We start from the raw sequence: 20,309 nt of genomic DNA on the forward strand, positions 1-20,309 counted from the left end.
GTCTTTTAGTCTTAAAATTAGTCTTTCCAGTGTTTCTTCGGTCGACCCCTTGGCCTTGAACCCTGCGCTAATTCACCGAAGAGAAGTTGCTTCGGTATCTGGGTGTCGTCCATTCTGCAGACATGGCCCAACCAGCGGAGCCTATTGCCTCGGATGATTGTCTCTACGGTGGTTGATTTTACATGTCTGAGGACCTCAGTGTTCGTGATGTGATGCCACCACTTGATGTTGAGCAAACAACGTAAGGATCGTTGATGGAACACCTCTAAAATGTGGAGCTGCTTGGCGAGTGTCGGCCAGGTTTCACTTCCGTAGTGTTGGAAGAATGATGGGAGTTATACACCTTCAGCTTGGTTGAAATGGACAGGCTGTCCCTGCTCCAGCATCTAGAGTTGAAGGAGCGGAAGGTGAACGCAGTATGACTTATCCGTTTCCTGATCTCAAGCATTAGGTCACCATCATCTGCTAGTTCTCCTCCAAGGTAGGTAAAGCTATGTGCTCTCTTCAACTGGAAGTTGGCAAGCAGGATCAGGGGGTAGTTCGGAGCACTGAGCATGCATGACTTTACTGATGTTGAGGCCCCACTTTATCATTTTAAAAATAATTAAGTTACACAGGGAAATGAATACTTAAGTCTGAGTGAAAAATACTGTAGCGAGTGTGCAGCATGGAAGAGGAGTCTGGAGACAGAAATCTAGTTTCTCAATCATTAGCCTGTGCTACTTGCTCTTGATAGCACTGACTTGACTGCTTCTTTCACATTTGGTAACACTACTGATGAACACTACACCAGCTGGAAGGTGACTTCACTGCTGCGCTGATGGTGCTAACTTGCAGGTAAGCTAGCATTGGCCTTCAAGAATGCTGATATGAAGAGAGTGTATAATAATAATAATAATAATAATAATAATAATAAAACACAGGCTGGCTTTTTTCATGGTATATCAGATATATTCCATTCAGCTACTGTACTTGTCTTCGACTTGTTCATTATCATGCTAGCTGAATGGAATATATCTGATATATCACTCAACACCAGCCGATATTATTTAAATATCATGGGCGTTAGTATTAACAGCAATTTTTCAGGACAGAGATTTATTTACAGTAATTAATGTTCTACAGAATATGAAGATGCACAGTTTTCTTTAGCAGTTTGTAGTCATGATGTCAAACTCAGTCCAGAAAAACAGGAAAGACCGTGCCACGACATTAAAGTCCCAGATGTCTAAGAAAAGACACTATTCGCAGGATGAAGGGCAAAACACAAATTAGAGTATTTCATCAAAGGTTATGGTTCTTGCTATTTATTTGATCCTGGTATTTAAGAGTTTAATTTTATCTCATCTCATTATCTGTAGCCGCTTTATCCTGTCCTACAGGGTCGCAGGCAAGCTGGAGCCTATCCCAGCTGACTATGGGCGAAAGGCGGGGTACACCCTGGACAAGTCGCCAGGTCATCACAGGGCTGACACATAGACACAGACAACCATTCACACCTACAGTCAATTTAGAGTCACCAGTTAACTGAACCTGCATGTCTTTGGACTGTGGGGGAAACCGGAGCACCTGGAGGAAACCCACGCGGACACGGGGAGAACATGCAAACGCCCCCAGTTTAATTTTATCTGTAGGAAAAATATGGAATGATAAGCTATTCAGTATGTGTTTACCGATAATGATACTAATACTAATAACAGGAGGAGGAAGAAGAAGGGTTGACGGAGAATGGTGAAAAATATTTTAAAAATACATTACAGTCATTTTAGAATTATTTATAATCTTGGGATATTTGAGCGAGCAAGCTACGTTTATTCTCCCGGTCTGTGATCACGCTATTCCTGAAAAGTTTACAATTTCTGCTTCTTCCCCCCCATAAAGGAATTATACACTCACTGGCCACTTTATTAGGAACACCCATCCATCCACCTGCTGTTTGATGCAGTTCTCTAATCGGCCGATCCCCCGATGCATCAAATCATGCAGATACAAATCAAGAGCTTCAGTTAATGTTCAAACATCAGAATGGGGAAAAATTGTGATCCCAAAGTGTGACTTTCTTTCACTGTGGGTGGCATGGGTGTTGGTTTGAGCCAGATGGACTGCTGGTTTGAGTATTTCAGAAACTGCTGATCTCTTGGGGTTTTCACACACAACAGTCTCTAAAGTTTACACAGACAGAATGGTGTGAAAAACAAAAAAAATCATCGAGTGAGTGAGCAATGACAGTTGTGAGGGTGAAAACAAACGCCTTGTTGATAAGAGAGGTTGGAGGAAAATGTCCAGGAAGGAATGGCCAGATTGGTTCAGGAAGGATGTAGTAACTCATATAGTAACACTTTACAACCGTGGTGAGCAGAAAAGCATCTCAGCATGCAACAGCAGAAGAACATATTGGGTTCCACTCCTGCTGCCAAGAACAAGTTCCTATTAAAGTGGCCGGTGAGTGTATTAAAAAACAAAACGATGCACAGTTCCAGTGAATCAGGGCTGTGATTTAGTTGGATGAAACACTTTTTCCATGCAAGCCCAGGTCTACCGGAGAGTCCCAGTAAAATATAAACCACACAATCAGTCAAAATTGGAAAGGAAAAAAAAAATTGCCCATAATCAGGGTATTGAGTATACACAGTAACTGAAGTCCAGCCTGTACCTGGTTCTATGTTTAGCTGCGTTTGTGCGTCACAGCGTAATCACTAAGCATTTATTTCTCGATTCTTAATCATCTACATTTCCCACGAAACAGTCATACCTGTGAAAAGGAATTACTTTAGGACACACACAAACACACCCACATATGTTATTGCTTAAATAAGCAGTTAAGCAACCAAATATCAGTCTAATTAATTTTTTTTTAAAGTATGGAGTATATTAAAGGCTCCTCATCTGTAGCTCATAAAAGTTTTGGGCATTTCTGGTTAATTATTTGTATTTAAAATGTACAGTGTTATTATTGTGGACATTTCATCATCATTAGAGGACTTTCTTTAGTGGTTTGTTTTGAATGGAATTAAAGGTAGACTGCCTTTCAGATTTTTCAAGTGTACAGTGGCATGCAAAAGTTTGGGCACCCTTGCTGAAAATGTCTGTTACTGTGAATAGTTAAGTGAGCAGAAGATGAACTGATCACCAAAAGGCATAAAGGTAAAGACTAGACATTTCTTTAATATTTTCTGCAAGATTACATTTTTATTTCCATCATTTACAGGCGTAAAATACCAAAAAATGAAAAGGACCTGAAGCAAAAGTTTGGGCATCTGACATGGTCAGTACTTAGTACCGTAACAGCCCCTTTGGCAAGTATCACAGCTTGTAAACACTTTTTGTAGCCAGCTAATAATCTTTCAGTTCTTCCCTGGGGGATTTTCACACATTCGTCCTTGCAAAAGGCTTCCAGTTCTACAAGTTTCTTGGGCTGTCTTGCATGCACTGCTCTTTTGAGATCTAGCCACAGATTTTCAATGATGTTTAGGTCAGGGGACTGTGAGGGCCAGGGCAAAACCTTCAGCTTGGGCCTCTTGAGGTATTCCATTGTAGATTTTGAGGTGTGTTTTGGATCATCGTCTTATTGTAGGACCCATCCTCTTTTTAACTTCAGCTTTTTTACAGATGGTGTGATGTTTGCCTACAGAATTTGCTGGTATTTATTCAAATCCATGCTTCCCTCGACCAATGAAATGTACCCTGTGCCACTGGCTGCAACACAACCCCAAAGCATGATCGATCCACACCCATGCTTCAGAGTTGGAGAGGTGTTCTTTTCCTGGAATTTGGCCCCCTTTTTTCTCCAAACATACCTTTGCACATTGTAGCCAAAAAGTTCTATTTTGATTTCATCAGTCCGCAGGACTCGTTTCCAAAATGCATCAGGCTTATTTAGATGTTCATTTGCAAACTTCAGACACTGAATTTTGTGGCTAGGATGCAGGAGAGGTTTTCTTCTGATGACTCTCTCAAGAAGGTCATATTTGTTCAGGTGTCGCTGCATAGTAGAACAGTGCACCACTACTCCAGGGTCTGCTAAATCTTTCTGAAGGTCTTTTGCAGTCAAACAGGGGTTTTTATTTACCTTTCTAGCAATCCAACAAGCAGTTCTTTCAGAAAGTTTTCTTCATCTTCCAGACCTCACCTTGATCTCCACTGTTTCTGTTCACTGCCATTTCTTAATAACATTACAATCTGAGGAAACAGCTACCTGAAAACACTTTGCTATGTTCTTGTAGCCTTCTCCTGCTTTGTGAGCATCAATTATTTTATTATTCAGAATGCGACGGAGTTGCTTAGAGGAGCCCATGGCTGTTGATTTTAGGGACAAGTTTGAGGAGTCAGAGAATTTATACAGCTTTGAAATCTGCATCATCTGACCTTTCCTAAGAAATAATTTGAACAAGCCACAGCTCAATAAGCTAATTAAGGTCTGGAACCTTGGTAAAAGTTACCTGAGAACTCAAATGTATTGGGGTGCCCAAACTTTCGCATGGTCTTCCTTTTCTTTTTTCATTCTCCAATTGTACAAAACAAAAATAATACACAAATCTTGCAGAAAACGCTGAAAAGAAATGTGTCATCTTTACCCTTATGCCTTTTGGTGATCAGTTCATCTTCTGCTCACTTAACTATTCACAGTAACAGACATTTTCAGCAAGGGTGCCCAAACTTTTGCATGCCATTGTTGGTCATAAAAAGAATTTTCCCCGACACCCAATTATTTTTGTTTAGTGGACTGAAAGCTACTGAATTTGAATCACAGACTTCCAATTTTATTCGTTTTTTTTTTAAATAGAACAATTAATGAATTTATCTCCACGTGGCTCTAAATTCTCTGCTATTTTTTCCTGTTTCACCATGACCCAATACAAGATACTACGTCATGCATCACATGGTGGGCTTTCCGTGTTCGCACAAGGCATTGTGGGATACAAATTTGAAACAGAAGTGAAAAATGGAGGACGTGAGTGTGCGAATGGTACATGAAAGACCAACTACGGTAACAGAAAGTGAGAAGAAAAGACGTTATGTTATATATGAAGGAAAGGAAACGCAGGACCAAACTAATAAATATTGGCGCTCAGCGAGCACCTCGGTGTGATCAGCTGTTCGTTTAGCGACAGAAGGATGGAACTGTCAGTGCATGGTGAAAGGTAAACCTGTGCATGTGCACACTGAACTGATTTTATTCCTTGAAAGAAAAAAAAAATTCCACCCTGAATGACTTCTTAAGAATTCTTTATGTGCAAAAATACTGCATGTACAATTACAATGCAGTTGTCCCCATAATGCCACTCGATTACCTGCTGATAGTGGTGCAGTGGACTTAGCACTCGTGTCACAGAGTGATGCAGCGACGCTTTACTCACCTGTACCCTCTCCTGAACTCGATCAGCTTCCACATTCTAACATCGCCGTTGACACCATCCATCTCTCATCATCTCGTAGACAGCTAACTAGCCAAGCCGAGTCTCTGCTGGAACTCGCAACTGCGTTGTATAGCTGAAATGCATTCTGGGACTTTGAGTCCAGTGTTTCTCCAACCTGATCATTATCACTTCTGCTTGAGAAGGTAATTCTCAGTGCTTCGACCGAGGCCCATTTATGCCTTTGTGGGGTTTTTATTTCCTTTTCAAATTACAATCAGAGTTAATAATGACAGTGTCATCAAATGCATCAATGGAATCCAAATTACTGGAATGTGAATTTGTGACAGGACTATAGATGAGTTAATTATCAAGTCTGTTATAATTTGTCTAATTATCTACTAAACATCAGCAGCTGTCCACTGGACTGTTTAAATAAAGTGAAAGAAAGCAGACTTTCGTTGTCTCGTATTAATATTTGTATGGTTATTATTGTATTTAGTGAACATTGTTGGAAAAGGGTGCGTTTAAAACTCAATCACTACAACTCAAATATAAACAAATGTTAACTTTAATCTAATCTCGATTTTACCTGAAATGCTAAACTGTGCTACAAACCTCCATCTGAGTGAGTGCAAAGTTTCGGAATAAAAAGCCCGAATGATAATGACTGGAATAAATCAACATGGTGGTAAGAACAGTATTTGTTCTGGCATTTTTAAAATGAAACCTGTGCTGTGGTCATAATGAGGTCCTTGGAAATTCTGTTACTTTACAAAATGTTTGAGAACCCCTGGACTATAGTGTGTGTGTATAGGTTATCTACGAAACAACCATTTAAACAGCCATAAATCATTGATGTTTAAAATCAGCTGGTTCAGGACAGTCACAGTGTCTGCAGTGAACTGTTCAAATAACATGTTACTGAACATCTTAACAACAGAAACAAAGTCTGATGAAGCCTGAATGATTTCTCTCTTTACAGGTACAAAGACAGACAGACAGACAGACAGACAGACAGACAGACAGACAGACAGACTCGGGGTGATACTGTTCCCTATTTCCAAGTAAGAAGTATAGACAGTCAGACAGACAGACAGACAGACAGACAGAGTCAGGGTGATACTGTTCCCTATTTCAAAGTAAGAAGAACAGACAGACAGACAGACAGACAGACAGAGACTCAGGGTGATACTATTACCTATTTCAAAGTAAGAAGAACAGACAGTCATACAGAGCCAGGGTGATACTGTTCCCCATTTCAAAGTAAGATGTACAGACAGACAGAGCCAGGGTGATACTGTTCCTTATTTCAAAGTATAGACAGAAAGACAGACAGAATAATGGTGATACTGTTCCCTATTTCAAAGTAAGAAGCACAGACAGACAGACAGACAGACAGACAGACAGACAGAGAGAGCCAGGGTGATATTGTTCCCTATTTCAAAGAATGGATGGATTCAGGGTAAGACTGTTCCCTATTTCAAAGTAAGAAGGACAAACAGACAGACAGACAGAGTTTGCTGGTTCTGTGACATGAAAACAAACACACACTTCTTTCAGATTCTGCACTTTGCTCTGCTCCCATCTAGTGGAATAAAACTCTCAGCTCATTACACTGACAGCACACAGTAACGCAGGAGATTTTCTCCATCCGACTTTATTCCATGACTCAGAATCACATTTTAACTAAAGTCTGTCAACCATGTTGGTATTTGAAGCACGAGTCAGAGAGTGACTGAAACGGAAGGGAACGGAAAACCAGAAGTCGTCTACAGGGCATTCAGTGTTATATTAAAGAATATGCAAGAAATGAACAGTAACAGGACATTTCCTCATTTTTGATAGAAACTTCAGACATGCAGCTCGTAGACAGAAAATTCACCGATTCATTGGTGCTGGTCTGAGACATGAACTGTGTTCTGGCCATCCAGTGAAACACAGCCTTCATTTTGTGATTAAAATGGAGGTGGAGGTGAACAGTGAGCGCACGCTTCTTTAAAGACCTTGGATTTCAAAGTTCAGAACAACACTGGATAGTTAGCTTGCTAGGTAACTAAGTTAGCGATGTAATGAACTACACTTTTCGCCAGAGCTGCACTCCTGTGTGGTTAGCGTGACTGAGTTAATACGGAGTTAACTGTGTGTGTGTAATATTTGCCTACTGCCAATTTGGCATGGCTGGCTAATGTCATGTGATAACATATGGTGAGCTAGTTAGCTAAATACAGACGAAGGGAAATGAGTGGTTTTGTGATCATCATCATCATCATCTTTTAACAAAGTCATTGCTGAATGTTTGAACTATGAGATCTCATGTTCTGTCCTCATACGACATATAATAAAAATATTACTGAAATCTGTTGAGCTTCTTTGTTTTCTCTCAATACGTTTAACCGTGAGGTGATGGCATGTTGTACTAACAGGAGAGTTATGTTATGGCTTTGCGCTGCACTTTACTTTGCTCGGTTTTGTCAGCGCTTCTTACCTGATTCCGAATAAGATCATGTGTCATTTATGGATGTTGATTAATCTGCCTGGAAAAAAAACAAACATTCTACGATCAGTGAGATCGTATCTCTGCTGATGTGTGTAGTGCAGCAGGTGGTGGGATTCGGTACAAGTAGCACAGTATGTGCTATCGTTATGTTCACCACCATGAAGTTGAAACATACTCACCAAACAAAATGTTTTAAGAAAGTTAATTCCGAGTCAATTACGTCAAAGCTACTTGTCCACCAAGCAACTACAAAACAATACAAAAAGCTAATACCCAGGACATAAAATCTGCTTCAATAGAAATACAGTTTATTTTTATTTCCGCTTCTTAAGTGGCACACCGATCCGAGAGATCTAACGTCTATTACCAGTATAGCAGAAAATTAACATTGCAAGTATTCTCTTTTCAAAATATACTAGCATACACCACACACTTTAAAAAAATAAAAAATAAAACGAGCCACGTTTAGTGAAGGATGAGATGCTTCGGTTACATCACGACTAAAATCAGGGCGTTCCCAGATTTTCAAGTCTTTGTTCATGGAGAGTCCTGTTTAAAAGAAGTGCACTCGAAAGTGCTGTCCATGTAGTGCACTAAAAGTGTACAGAGGAATCTTTTCCAGGTAAAGAACACAGGGTCGATAGTCTTAGTGTGAGTATATTACAACAGCTAATCACATTCATCCACTCGATAGTGGAAGCGTTAATATGGAACAGAGTCGAAAACATCAGGTGTCTACACATAATACAACAAAATAACATTTTTGGCAAAAAAAAATGTATATCTTACAATAATGTACCAGTATCTAGTGATATTAACATACAGATTTCTGTCTGTAGGACACAGCTTCTCAAAAAAGTACTGATACTCACATGAGTATTGAATAAAACACTTCAGGGTGTGCTGTTACTGGAAAATAATCAACAATGGGGTCATGTGATGAGTTACTATTATCACCCTGAAGTTGATCATTTTCCTATGCCTGAAATATTTTATTCCTCAAAAATGACACAGAGTACTTTTTTATCCATTTCTAGTTATCTGGAATGTCCATGAAACAATAAAGTTCCTGTTATCACTTAAGCAGCTGTAAACAGTTCCCTGACCTCACCAGGCTTTTTCACTTTCCTGAAGACAGAAAATGCAGCTCGTTACATTACCGAGACTTCGATAAAACGTAACGTTACTGCTTTACAAAGAACCGAAACTGGAGACTCCTTCCATAATTAGTCGTTACTACAGAAACGAAAACATATTGGAAGAAGTGAATTTATGTAAACTTGATTTACCTTGCAGCAGGAACTACTGTCTGAGCTGCTGTTATAGAAAATTAATCAGCACCTTCTGACCAATCAGCTTTGAGAATTCAACAGCACTCTGGTATAAACTATTTAATCGGTTCTAAAGGTCTACACGTTTTGGGGAAAGCTGGCTCTAATATCATTATTCATGCAACATGACGTTTTTTTAGCCAAAGGAATCATTATGAACTTCATAATGATTCCTTTGGCTAAAAAAACAACAACAAAAAAACGAGCTACGAGGCTAATGTAAATTGTATACATTTCATTCTTGGCCTCAGATATTTGCTCGGCTTTCTGATTGGTGGAAAAGCACATAGGAGTTTTACTTATTGAAATTTGTTCTGCGAGCGGAAAATGATTAGCCACATAACTAAACCGATCGCGATACTTTCTGCTCAGAGAAATCATTTGAATGAATAAAGCTCCTATTTGCAGTGGAAATGTCACGTGACCGTGGATCAGACCTCCGGTATCGAGTCAATAGGCTCGACCTGTGGTTCAGTGGGAGGAGTAGAAGCTTCCTCTACTGGCTGAGGATGAGGTTCCTGTGCAGCCACGGGTACCATCACCTCCTCCAACACCTCCACCTGCATAAAAAATGATTAGGATTAATGTAAATATGCAGAAAGCATAAAGACGAGTCTTAAACTAGTCCTACCATCTTAATCTTCATGCTAACATTATTTAAATGAATCCCAATGCACTAATCTTAATACTAACCTGCTAATTTTACCAATATGTCCTATTATTAGTTTTAGTGTGACAGTTGTAGTCCTAATATGCTAATCATTGGTCCTAGCATCGTCTTAATATGCATAAAATATTCATTATCATCACCACCTTGGTTGGAATGTACTAATCATGGTCCTAATACACTAATCTTCATGCTAACATTATCTGTAAAGTACTAAAATTAATCCAAATATGCTAATCTTAATCTAAACTGGCTAATTTCATTCATGTATGCTATTATCAGTCCTAGAATGCTAATCGTAGTCTTAATATGCTAATCATTGGTCCTAGCATAGTCCAAATGTGCATAGAATATTATCATCATCTTGGTTGTAATGTACTAATCATGGTGCTAATATGCTAATATTCATGCGAACATTATCTGTAAAATATTAAAATGAATCCTAATATACCAATCTTAATCTAAGATGGCTAATTTCATTCATGTATGCTATTACCAGTCCTAGAATGCTAATCTTAGTCCTAATTTGCTAATCTTTGGTCCTCACATTGTCCAGATATGCACAGAATAGTCATCATCATCATCTTGGTTGTAATGTACTAATCATGGTGCTAATATTCATGCTAACATTATCGGTAAAATAGCAACGTTAATCCAAATATGCTAATCTTAATCTAAACTGTTTTATTTCATTCATGTATGCTATTATCAGTCCAATAATGCTAATCCTTGTCCTAATATGCTAATCAGTAGTCCTAGCATAGTCCTAATATGTATAGAATATCCATTATTATCATCATCTTAGTTATAATGTACTAATCATGGTCCTAAAATGCTTATATTCATGCTAACATGATCTGTAAAGTATTAATATCAATGCTAATATGCTAGTCTTACTCTTAGCTGGCTAATTTCACTAATGTATGCTATTATCAGTCTTGGGCTGCTAATCTTAGTCATAACGTGCTAATAAATGTTATTTTTGGCAATAATGTGGCAATTCTTGTCATAATCGACTAACTTTAAAACAAACATTGGTTAATATTATCTTTACGGTACTAACATTAGCTAACATTACCCTGAAAGTGCTAATCTTGGTCCTAATTTGCTCATTTTTGTTCCTCGCACAGTCCTAATATGCACAAAATATTTATTAATATTATCATCTTGGTCGGAATGCACTAATCATGGTCCTAATACACTAATCTTCATGCTAACATTATCTGTAAAGTACTAAAATGAATCCTAAAATGCTAGTCTTAATCTTATCTGGCTAATTTCGTTCATGTATGCTATTATCATTCTTGGAATGCTAATCTTAGTCATAAAATGTTAATAAATATTTTTTGGCGGTAATGTGGTAATCCTGGTCATAATGTACTAACTTTGGGACAAACATTGGTTAAAATTAGCTTTATGGAACTAATGTTAGCTAATGCTACCGTGAAAGTGCTAATCTTTATCCTAATTTGCTAATCATTGGCCCTAGCGTAGTCCTAATATGCATAGAATATTTATTAATCTTGTCATCTTGGTTCTAATGTACCAATCATAGCCCTATTATGCTAATATTCATGCTAACATTATCTGTAAAGTACTAAAATTAATCCAAATATGCTAATCTTAATCTAAACTGGTTTGTTTCATTCATGTATGCTATTATCAGTCCTAGAATGCTAATCTTTGTCCTAATGTGCTAATCTTTGGTCCTAGCATAGTCTTAATATGTACATAATACTCATTAATATTATCATCTTGGTCGGAATGTACCAATTGTGATCCTAATATGCTAATATTTATGACAACATTAGGTATAAAGAAAGAAAATGAATCCTAATATGCTAGTCTTAATTTTAGCTGGCTAAATTCACTTATGTATGCTATTATCAGCCCTAGAATCCTAGTCTTAGTCATAACATGCTAATAAATGTGTTTTTTGGCAATACTATGGTAATCCTTGTCATAATGTACTAACTTTGGGACAAACATTGGTTAATATTAGCTTTATGGAACTAGCATTAGCGAATATTACCCTGAAAGTGCTAATCTTTGTCCTAATTTGTTAATCACTAACCAAATATGCTAATCTGCTTCTTTTTTGTGCCATTTAAAGATGCTTTATTGAGTATTAAATGTTATAGAGGCACAACAACTTTTTCAAAACAGATTTGTTTTCTTCTATTGAGGTATTTCACCCACGTGACCAAGTCACGTGATGCAGCCATTTTGGACGGCACGCTTACAGTAAGTCCTTCAGTGCAAGGCGGTATGAGATGGTGGAGACCTTTGCACATTTTAACAAGAAAGTAAGCTGTGATTCGTGTTAAATTGGATCTGTCTTTTATCACAAACACTGTACCCAGCCTTGGTATGGAGCCAAGGTTGTCGACAGAAGTCAACAGTTTGATGAAGGATGACCCCAGCAGTTTGAAACGGTACAAGGTAGGCTATGTTCACAACACTGTCTTGTTACTCGGGGGATCCGAGATCCCCTGAAACAGACATGAGTTCCTTTGAAAACATGATTTGGGAAATGTTGGGGGGGTCTCTAAAATATTGGCAAAATGATGTTTATTGACATAGCAATCGTGTGTAACGGGAAGCATTTGCATATCTGAAGTGTTGTGTTTACATGACAACGACTGCTGCTGCCAGGTTGGTTGTTGAGTAGCCTGACTGTTTTTTTTTTTTTTCTTGCGTGTGGTATCATTGTTGATGCGAGGTTGTTTTTTGAACATGCCAATGCGGACACGATTTCCCCTGATCAGTTATGACTTCAGACATGATGCGTGTGTGGAGGTGTGGAGTCCGCGTGATATGTGCGTAAGAGAGGCTTCTCATGTGTTTGGAGATCCGCGCTCTTTTTTTTTCTCTTTCTTTTTACTTAATTTCCCTGTTTATTTCTGTGTCCCGTTTCTTTCTAGCCTCTGTTATTGCGTTTTATGTCTGATGTCTGCGACATGCAACCCTAGACAAATTAACACTGCCTTGTTTCACTGCTCAGATGGGTTAACAAACACTGACCCATTTACTTTTTGCTATATATTTTATCAAAATTGCGTTAACTGATAAACTAACCTGAAATGAAATGATCACTGCAAAGTCTGGAGTACTCTGTTGGCTCCCAATCCTGTCTTTTCACAGCTGTAATCCCTCTTGTCTGGGTCAGTAGGAAACCGGTAGTGACGTGTCGGTCGCGAACGATCCGGTTCAAAGAGCCGGCTCTTTGAAGTGAACGACGGGAGCCGGCTCTTCGGTGGGAGCCGAATTGGGGAGCCGAATTAGTTTTTTGTCCTTAGGTGCCTCAGAGAGAGACTTTCACAAAAAAAGTTGCTGTCCGATTGCGTCTTTGTGTTGTCTATTACCATTCAAAGGAAAAAAAGTAGCATGGTGTACGCCTACTTTTTTTGGTTGATGTCATTCACAGCTGCGAAAATACGAAAATTGGTGTAATGCTTAAAGCTGTGGAGCGCAGGGGAGAGGAGTCTGTGAGGCACCTGAGGAGGGGAAAATCAGCTGTGTATTTTATATTGGTAATATAACACAGTTTTCCATTATGTTTGTGAGAAAATAATTTATTAATTGGTAAGTAAGTTTTATTTCTATAGCTAGAACATTGTTACACTGCTATACTTTACAAAGCTTTACAATGGCTACAAAAACTAAAAACTAAAATGGAAAACATCCTATTGATAAAATATAAATAATGCAATTAACTAACTAGTTAATTGCAGCAATTAAATCAAAAATAAAATCTCAGGAGCCGTTTGGGAGCCAAAAGAGCCGGCTCCTTATAGTAAGAAGAGCCAAAAGAGCCGGCTCCCGAAAAAGAGCCGAAATTCCCATCACTAGAAACGGGTAAAAGGAGCGTCCTGCACGCTGTCCCTGTCTGTTGTGGCAGCCCACAGCACAACAAGCAAACACCATGGTTATTTATAGAGTGCTTACTGACAAATTAATCTATTCTAGGTGTCTGTAACACGTTTTTTTTCAAGCCGGTTCTCCCTCTCTGTCTGCAGCGTTAGTGTGTAGCTTGACGTTCAAAATGGCGGACACCGGGGCGTCACGTGACCCTGTGACATCAGGTGAAATACCTCAATATTGAGGAAATTGTTTAAAATGCACAAAAGAACGTACACTTTTACCCTCTTCAAAAAAAAAAAATCCAGGTAAGAGCATGTCTCCTCATAAACTAACGTTGCATGGTGTGTATTTAAACAATAAACTTGACTGAGTGTTATATTTATGACGTATCATGTGAACACTTGGCAGTAAGCTGCTGAATTTTGTAGATGTTCCAGTTAAATGTTTTCCTCTGTGTAGTTTTTTAAGTGGCCAAACCACTGTAGTGATTTTTAAATATTTTAACCAATCAGAATAGTAACATTTGCTTTAAAAGAGATCTAACGCCACGTTTGTATAAAGTTTAGCATCATGTAATGGTTCCAATCTTGCAAGTTAATAGATGAGATTATGAGCTTGACGTTGGGTTTCTCATACATGTCAACCTATACGGAATGTCCGTATTTTATACGGATTTGATTCAATAAACGGGCGTACGAATAAAGTTATACGGATTCTTTAAAAAAACTTCAATATTTATTTAGAGCTATAATCAATTCCCATGATGATAAAAGAGCGCATAACATTTACAAACGTACTGTACACCACAGACAGCCAGTAAAGAGTCTTATGAAATCGCACATTATCTTGTGGTAGCGAGACTTCGTTCCACTTTTGATCATGCACACACCGCATTGCGAGAATCCCGCCAACCATGAAGTAACATTTTGTTTGAAAAGTGTATTTCCACCTGAGCAACTTTCAATAGCGACTGAAAAGATTCTGAATGGGCACTCCGGCAAAGAAATTCAAAACACAATACAGCGGTAGGTTTCGCCCTGAATGGAAGAACCTTTTCAATGGCATAATCCAACTGGCAGCCTCCAAAAACGAAGAATACGCACACTGCACATTGGCACCATAATGGTGCCAAATCATAAACATCTGAAATTGGCAAAAAAAAGCTGCAACTGAGTACAATGACCAACATTAATTAGCTCCAAGAGTCATTAGACAGTGTTACTTATGTTTGGCTCTTGAATGTATATAATTTGTAGCATTGTATATTATGTGAATAAACCTTTGCAAAATTCGTTGTTAGTTATAAGGATTTTGTGTGGTTTATAAGGATTTTAATGGTTGCTTATACAGATTGAGATCCCTAGAGGTTGACAGCTATGGTTTCTGTACCTGAGGAGGTGTGACTTCTGGCTGAGGTGGAGCTGGACGAGCTGGAGGACGTTCAATACGCTGAACCACTCCAGGCAGCTGGTGAGCAACAGAACATTAAAGTTTAGTTCATAAAGAACACAGGCATGGATTTTGAACATCAGATACAAATCATTTAATGGTTTTTGTACTGATGTGTTTACACGTTTTATTTTATCCTTTTGTAATCTATTAAATTAGTTTTATATGTAACCTACTACTACTACTGCCATTATTGCACAGTGTATGAATAGCGCTCTATTAAAGGGGAACTGAAGTCATTTTTAAACTTGCGTTATTTCTTAATTAACGTGTTATTCAATTACATTTTCGGTTTTAGTACCCTTATATTGTGACTCGTATTGGCAACTAATTGTAATTAAATATTATACTTATCGGCCTATTCGGTTTTTAGCCGTGTTGAATTTAGTTGGTTTGGTCCACGGCAGGCGTCCCTTATCCGCACGATCTTCACGAGACTTGTGCGAGACTTCGAAACGTGAAGTGTCAGCCAGGTGTCAGTGCCGCCATTTTGAAAACTATTTTCCAAATGAAATATTGCACAAAAACGGAGTTTAAATGACAATTACTGCCTACTTTTTTCAAACTTTCCTGATTGCTATCAAAACGAACAAAACTTCCCGCTTGATTACGTCAGCATTCGAAAGAGGGCGCGCGCGCACGCGTGTCTTTTGACAACGTTGGCAGATGTCGGTCATTTTGATTTCCGCTGCACGTTTTACTTCCGTCCTACGATGTCTCGCACAGGTCTCAACGAATCTCGTTTACGGCCACTGCTTTGACATACGGACTGATATATTACAGAGCATATTTCAAACACTCATAACTTGCTATTGAGGTTTTTCACCCACGTGACCAAGTCATGTGATGCATCGTTAGGCTGCCATTTTGGACGGCACGGCTCGAATCAGTTTGAATGCGAGGAAGGCGACAAACGAAAAACATAAAAGAAAAAGGAGCGAGATGCAGAAAACACCTTCACTATCCAGCGACGTAGGGCATTTACAGGGCGAGCAGAGGGAGAGGTATTTGCAAAAATTGAGGTTAGCAGGCTTAGAGAACGACGTTTACCTGCTTCCACCAGGATTGTTCACTGACGTACGGAAGTACACGAAGCCCTCGTCTTTACCTGACTTCGGCCCACATGATCTGTATACCTATGTCGTTAAAAACCCATCGCCATACACAGGTATTGATCTGAAAGCGTATAAGATGCCTAAAAATATTTTGTGTCAGGCTGGGTAACATGCCTACATCAGTGGGTCGTCCCTGGAGCCGGTGGTCGCCATCTTATTACAGCTAAGGTTTGTTCACATTTTCATTTACTTTCGGTCCTCAGGATAAACAAAATGTTATTAAATGTCATTGAAATAACTTTTTAGCCTGTTGAGACATTGCCCGTTATAAATTTGCTGTTACCAGGCAATGACCAAGAACTGTATTATTAGGGTCGGTGTAGTTGTAGCAGTGCACTAGCAGCTAGCTGTTAGCACTAGCTAATGTCAACAACAGTAGCTGGTATGTTACTGTAGCAATGTTTACGTTCAGTCATTTGGATGACTGTTAAAACCTTTCAGTCTCAAGTTTTTCCTTTACTGGATTTACTAGTTTACTGAGCTAGTGCGCTCGGGCAAGCTGGGAGCTAGCGCGCGCTAGCTCCCCGGCGGCCGGCGCGCGCTAGCTCCCTGGCGGCCGGCGCGCGCTAGCTCAGTAAACTAGTAAATCCAGTAAAGGAAAAACTTGAGACTGAAAGGTTTTAACAGTCATCCAAATGACTGAACGTAAACATTGCAACAGTAACATACCAGCTACTGTTGTTGATATTAGCTAGCTTGACGTTCAAAACGGCGGACACCGGGGCGTCACGGGACCCTGTGACGTCAGGTGAAATACCTCAATAGCAGCAACAAAATATCGATCAAAAATGCATTCCTATATTTAATAAAATGAGATAAATAGAATTTTGATAATAAAAAAAAATGCCTTCAGTTCTCCTTTAATTAAGCATTAGTTGTAATAGGAACTATAGTTGTAATAATATTCTCATCTCATCTCATTATCTCTAGCCGCTTTATCCTGTTCTACAGGGTCGCAGGCAAGCTGGAGCCTATCCCAGCTGACTACGGGCGAAAGGCGGGGTACACCCTGGACAAGTCGCCAGGTCATCACAGGGCTGACACATAGACACAGACAACCATTCACACTCACATTCACACCTACGCTCAATTTAGAGTCACCAGTTAACCTAACCTGCATGTCTTTGGACTGTGGGGGAAACCGGAGCACCCGGAGGAAACCCACGCGGACTTGGGGAGAACATGCAAACTCCACACAGAAAGGCCCTCGCCGGCCACGGGGCTCAAACCCGGACCTTCTTGCTGTGAGGCGACAGCGCTAACCACTACACCACCGTGCCACCTGTAATAATATTACTACTAGTAATATTAACAGTAGTATTTGGACTAGTATTGATAGTAGTAGTAGTAGGAATATAATAGCAATAGTAACAGTATTTGTAGTAGTATTGATAGTGATGGTACAAAATAGTTGGGATATTTTCCAGAATGCAATAAAAACAAAAATCTGTGATTTGTTAATTCACGTAAACCTTTATTTAACTGACAAAAGTACAAAGAAAAGATTTTCAATAGTTTTACTGACCAACTTAATTATATTCTGTAAATATAAACAAAATTAGAATTAGATACCTGAAACATACTCAAAAAAAGTCTGGACAGAGACAAAATAAGACTGAAACGTTTATAGGATATTCAAGGAACACCATTTTTGGAAGATTCCACAATAAGCAGGTTAATTTGTAACATGATTGGATATAAAAGGAGCAGCACCAAAGGCTGCAAGCAAGGATAGGGCGTGGCTCACTGCTTGTGCCAAAAATTTGTGAGAGAATTGTTAATCAGTTCAAAAAGAACATTTCTAAGTGCAAGATTTTAGATCTTTCAAAATCTACAGTACATAATATTGTGAAAAGATTCAGGGAATTCGGAGACATCTCAGTGTGTAAAGGGCGAGGTCGGAAACCACTGTTGAATGTGCGTGACCTTCAAGCCCTCAGGCGGCACTGCCTGAGAAACCGTCATGCTAATGTGACAAATACAGCCACATGGGTTTGGGAGTACTTCAGGAAACTGTTGTCACTCAACATAGTCTGCCGCTGCATCCAGAAATGCAACCTGAAACTGTATTACACACGGAGGAAACCATTCATCAATTCTGTGCAGAAACGCTGCTGATTTCTCTGGCCCTGAACTCATCTCAGATGGACCGAAAGACAGTGGAAACATGCTGTGGTCAGATGAGTCACATTTCAGCTTGTTTTTAGGAAAACCATACGTCGAGTTCTCAGTGCCAAAGGTGAACACGACCATCCAGTATGTTAACAGAGAAAGATGCAAAAGCCAAAATCTGTGATGGTATGGGAGGCATCAGCGCCCATGGTATGGGTCAGTTGCGCGTGTGTGAAGGTACCATCAGGGCCGTAACCAGGATTTTTCAAATACCGAGGTCAAGCATGGCTGACACCCCCCCCCGGCACAACTTAAATAAATAAACAACAAACCAAGGATAGATTTGGTGGTGGACACATTTATTTCAACAGCTCTACAACCGTGGCACCATAACTGTGGTGTTTTATCTGACATAAAAGTAGAAAGGTAGTGAACTCTTGAACTGAGTATACATACAGTACCTAAAGTACCAGTTACCTAAAGTATTGGCATTATTTACATTGCAGCATACACATGACAGAAGGGTGTGAACTGCTGAATTGTAAGCTTTAGTATTACACCTTATAATAATAGTGTGAGTGAGTGTGTGTGTGTGAGAGAGACTGAGAGTTTGTGTGTTATTTGTGGGTGTCTGTATGTGTAGAGCCATTCTGAGCAGTAATGTAAAGGCATCAGTCTATCTGGCTGTCTTGAACTGAGATCCGTTTGCATGCATTCTCTGAAACAGAGTGTTCTCACCATTGCCTGTAATGTAAGTTTGGCTCATAACACATTTACTTCAACAATTCTAAAACTGTGCCATCAGAACTGTGGAGTTTTGTCTGACATAAAAGTCAAAACTGAACTGAACTGAGTGTATTGCTCATTTCCATTCAATCTGGAAAACGAAAAAAGAAAAAAACCTCAATATTTCGTTTTCCTGTTTTTCTGTATGACCAAAAAATGAGGGATTGGTGTTTGCTTTCCTTTTTTCAACTCAAAACAGAACAAATAATAAACAGGGAAACCAAAACGAAATAACTCTAATTTACGATTATTGATTTTCTCTATTCCCCACGCTACATTAGCCTTCCCATGATCCTCAGTGACAGTCCATCATCAGCTCTGCGTCTATGAAACAGAAAAATTGCATGTGCATGTATATAACAAGTAATTTATTCATACATCCTATTCATTTAATATATGAAGCTGTTAATGTTAAGCTGATGATCTCTTAATTATTATTATCTCTATAATAGTAATAATAAATAATGATAACAATAACAACACAGGGGCGGCACGGTGGTGTAGTGGTTAGCGCTGTCGCCTCACAGCAAGAAGGTCCTGGGTTCGAGCCCCGGGGCCGGCGAGGGCCTTTCTGTGTGGAGTTTGCATGTTCTCCCCGTGTCCGCGTGGGTTTCCTCCGGGTGCTCCGGTTTCCCCCACAGTCCAAAGACATGCAGGTTAGGTTAACTGGTGACTCTAAATTGACCGTAGGTGTGAATGTGAGTGTGAATGGTTGTCTGTGTCTATGTGTCAGCCCTGTGATGACCTGGCGACTTGTCCAGGGTGTACCCCGCCTTTCGCCCGTAGTCAGCTGGGATAGGCTCCAGCTTGCCTGCGACCCTGTAGAAGGATAAAGCGGCTAGAGATAATGAGATGAGATGAGATAACAACACGGCATTCATTTTGTCGCTTTCAACATATTGTGTCAGACCAACTTTGCTTTTTATTAGAGGACATGCTTAGCATTTTACGATGACTCATGTCAGGAGGAAAATATGAGGAGGAGTAACAAGTCACTGGCACTCCAACTTACGAGATTCTCCGCTTCTTTTGCTGGACAGCTTGAAAGTCAGACTCGGGAACAGCCATGATCTTCCTAGAGTTTTGCTTCCAGTAAAAGGAGCCTGAATGAGCGCAAAACATTATAATGTA

The 20,309-nt window shown here is 39.4% G+C and overlaps 1 protein-coding gene across 6 annotated transcripts in view; it reads right to left on the minus strand.

The window, feature by feature from the left end:
• Positions 1 to 8,495: 8,495 nt before the first annotated feature.
• The window catches only part of si:dkey-81h8.1 (uncharacterized protein LOC100034657 homolog), a 36,740-nt gene continuing 24,926 nt past the window's right edge, over positions 8,496 to 20,309 (minus strand). For all 6 annotated transcript variants that reach the window (XM_060904555.1, XM_060904558.1, XM_060904556.1 and 3 more), the window contains 2 exons: positions 15,106 to 15,183; positions 8,496 to 9,745 (listed from right to left, as the gene is read on the minus strand). In XM_060904555.1, coding sequence (XP_060760538.1) covers positions 9,617 to 9,745; positions 15,106 to 15,183 — 207 coding nt within the window. In that variant the 3' untranslated portion in view covers positions 8,496 to 9,616. The remainder of the gene's footprint in view (positions 9,746 to 15,105; positions 15,184 to 20,309) is intronic.

This window comes from Neoarius graeffei, chromosome 22, assembly GCF_027579695.1.
Source record: "Neoarius graeffei isolate fNeoGra1 chromosome 22, fNeoGra1.pri, whole genome shotgun sequence".
Classification (NCBI taxonomy): Eukaryota; Metazoa; Chordata; class Actinopteri; order Siluriformes; family Ariidae; genus Neoarius; species Neoarius graeffei.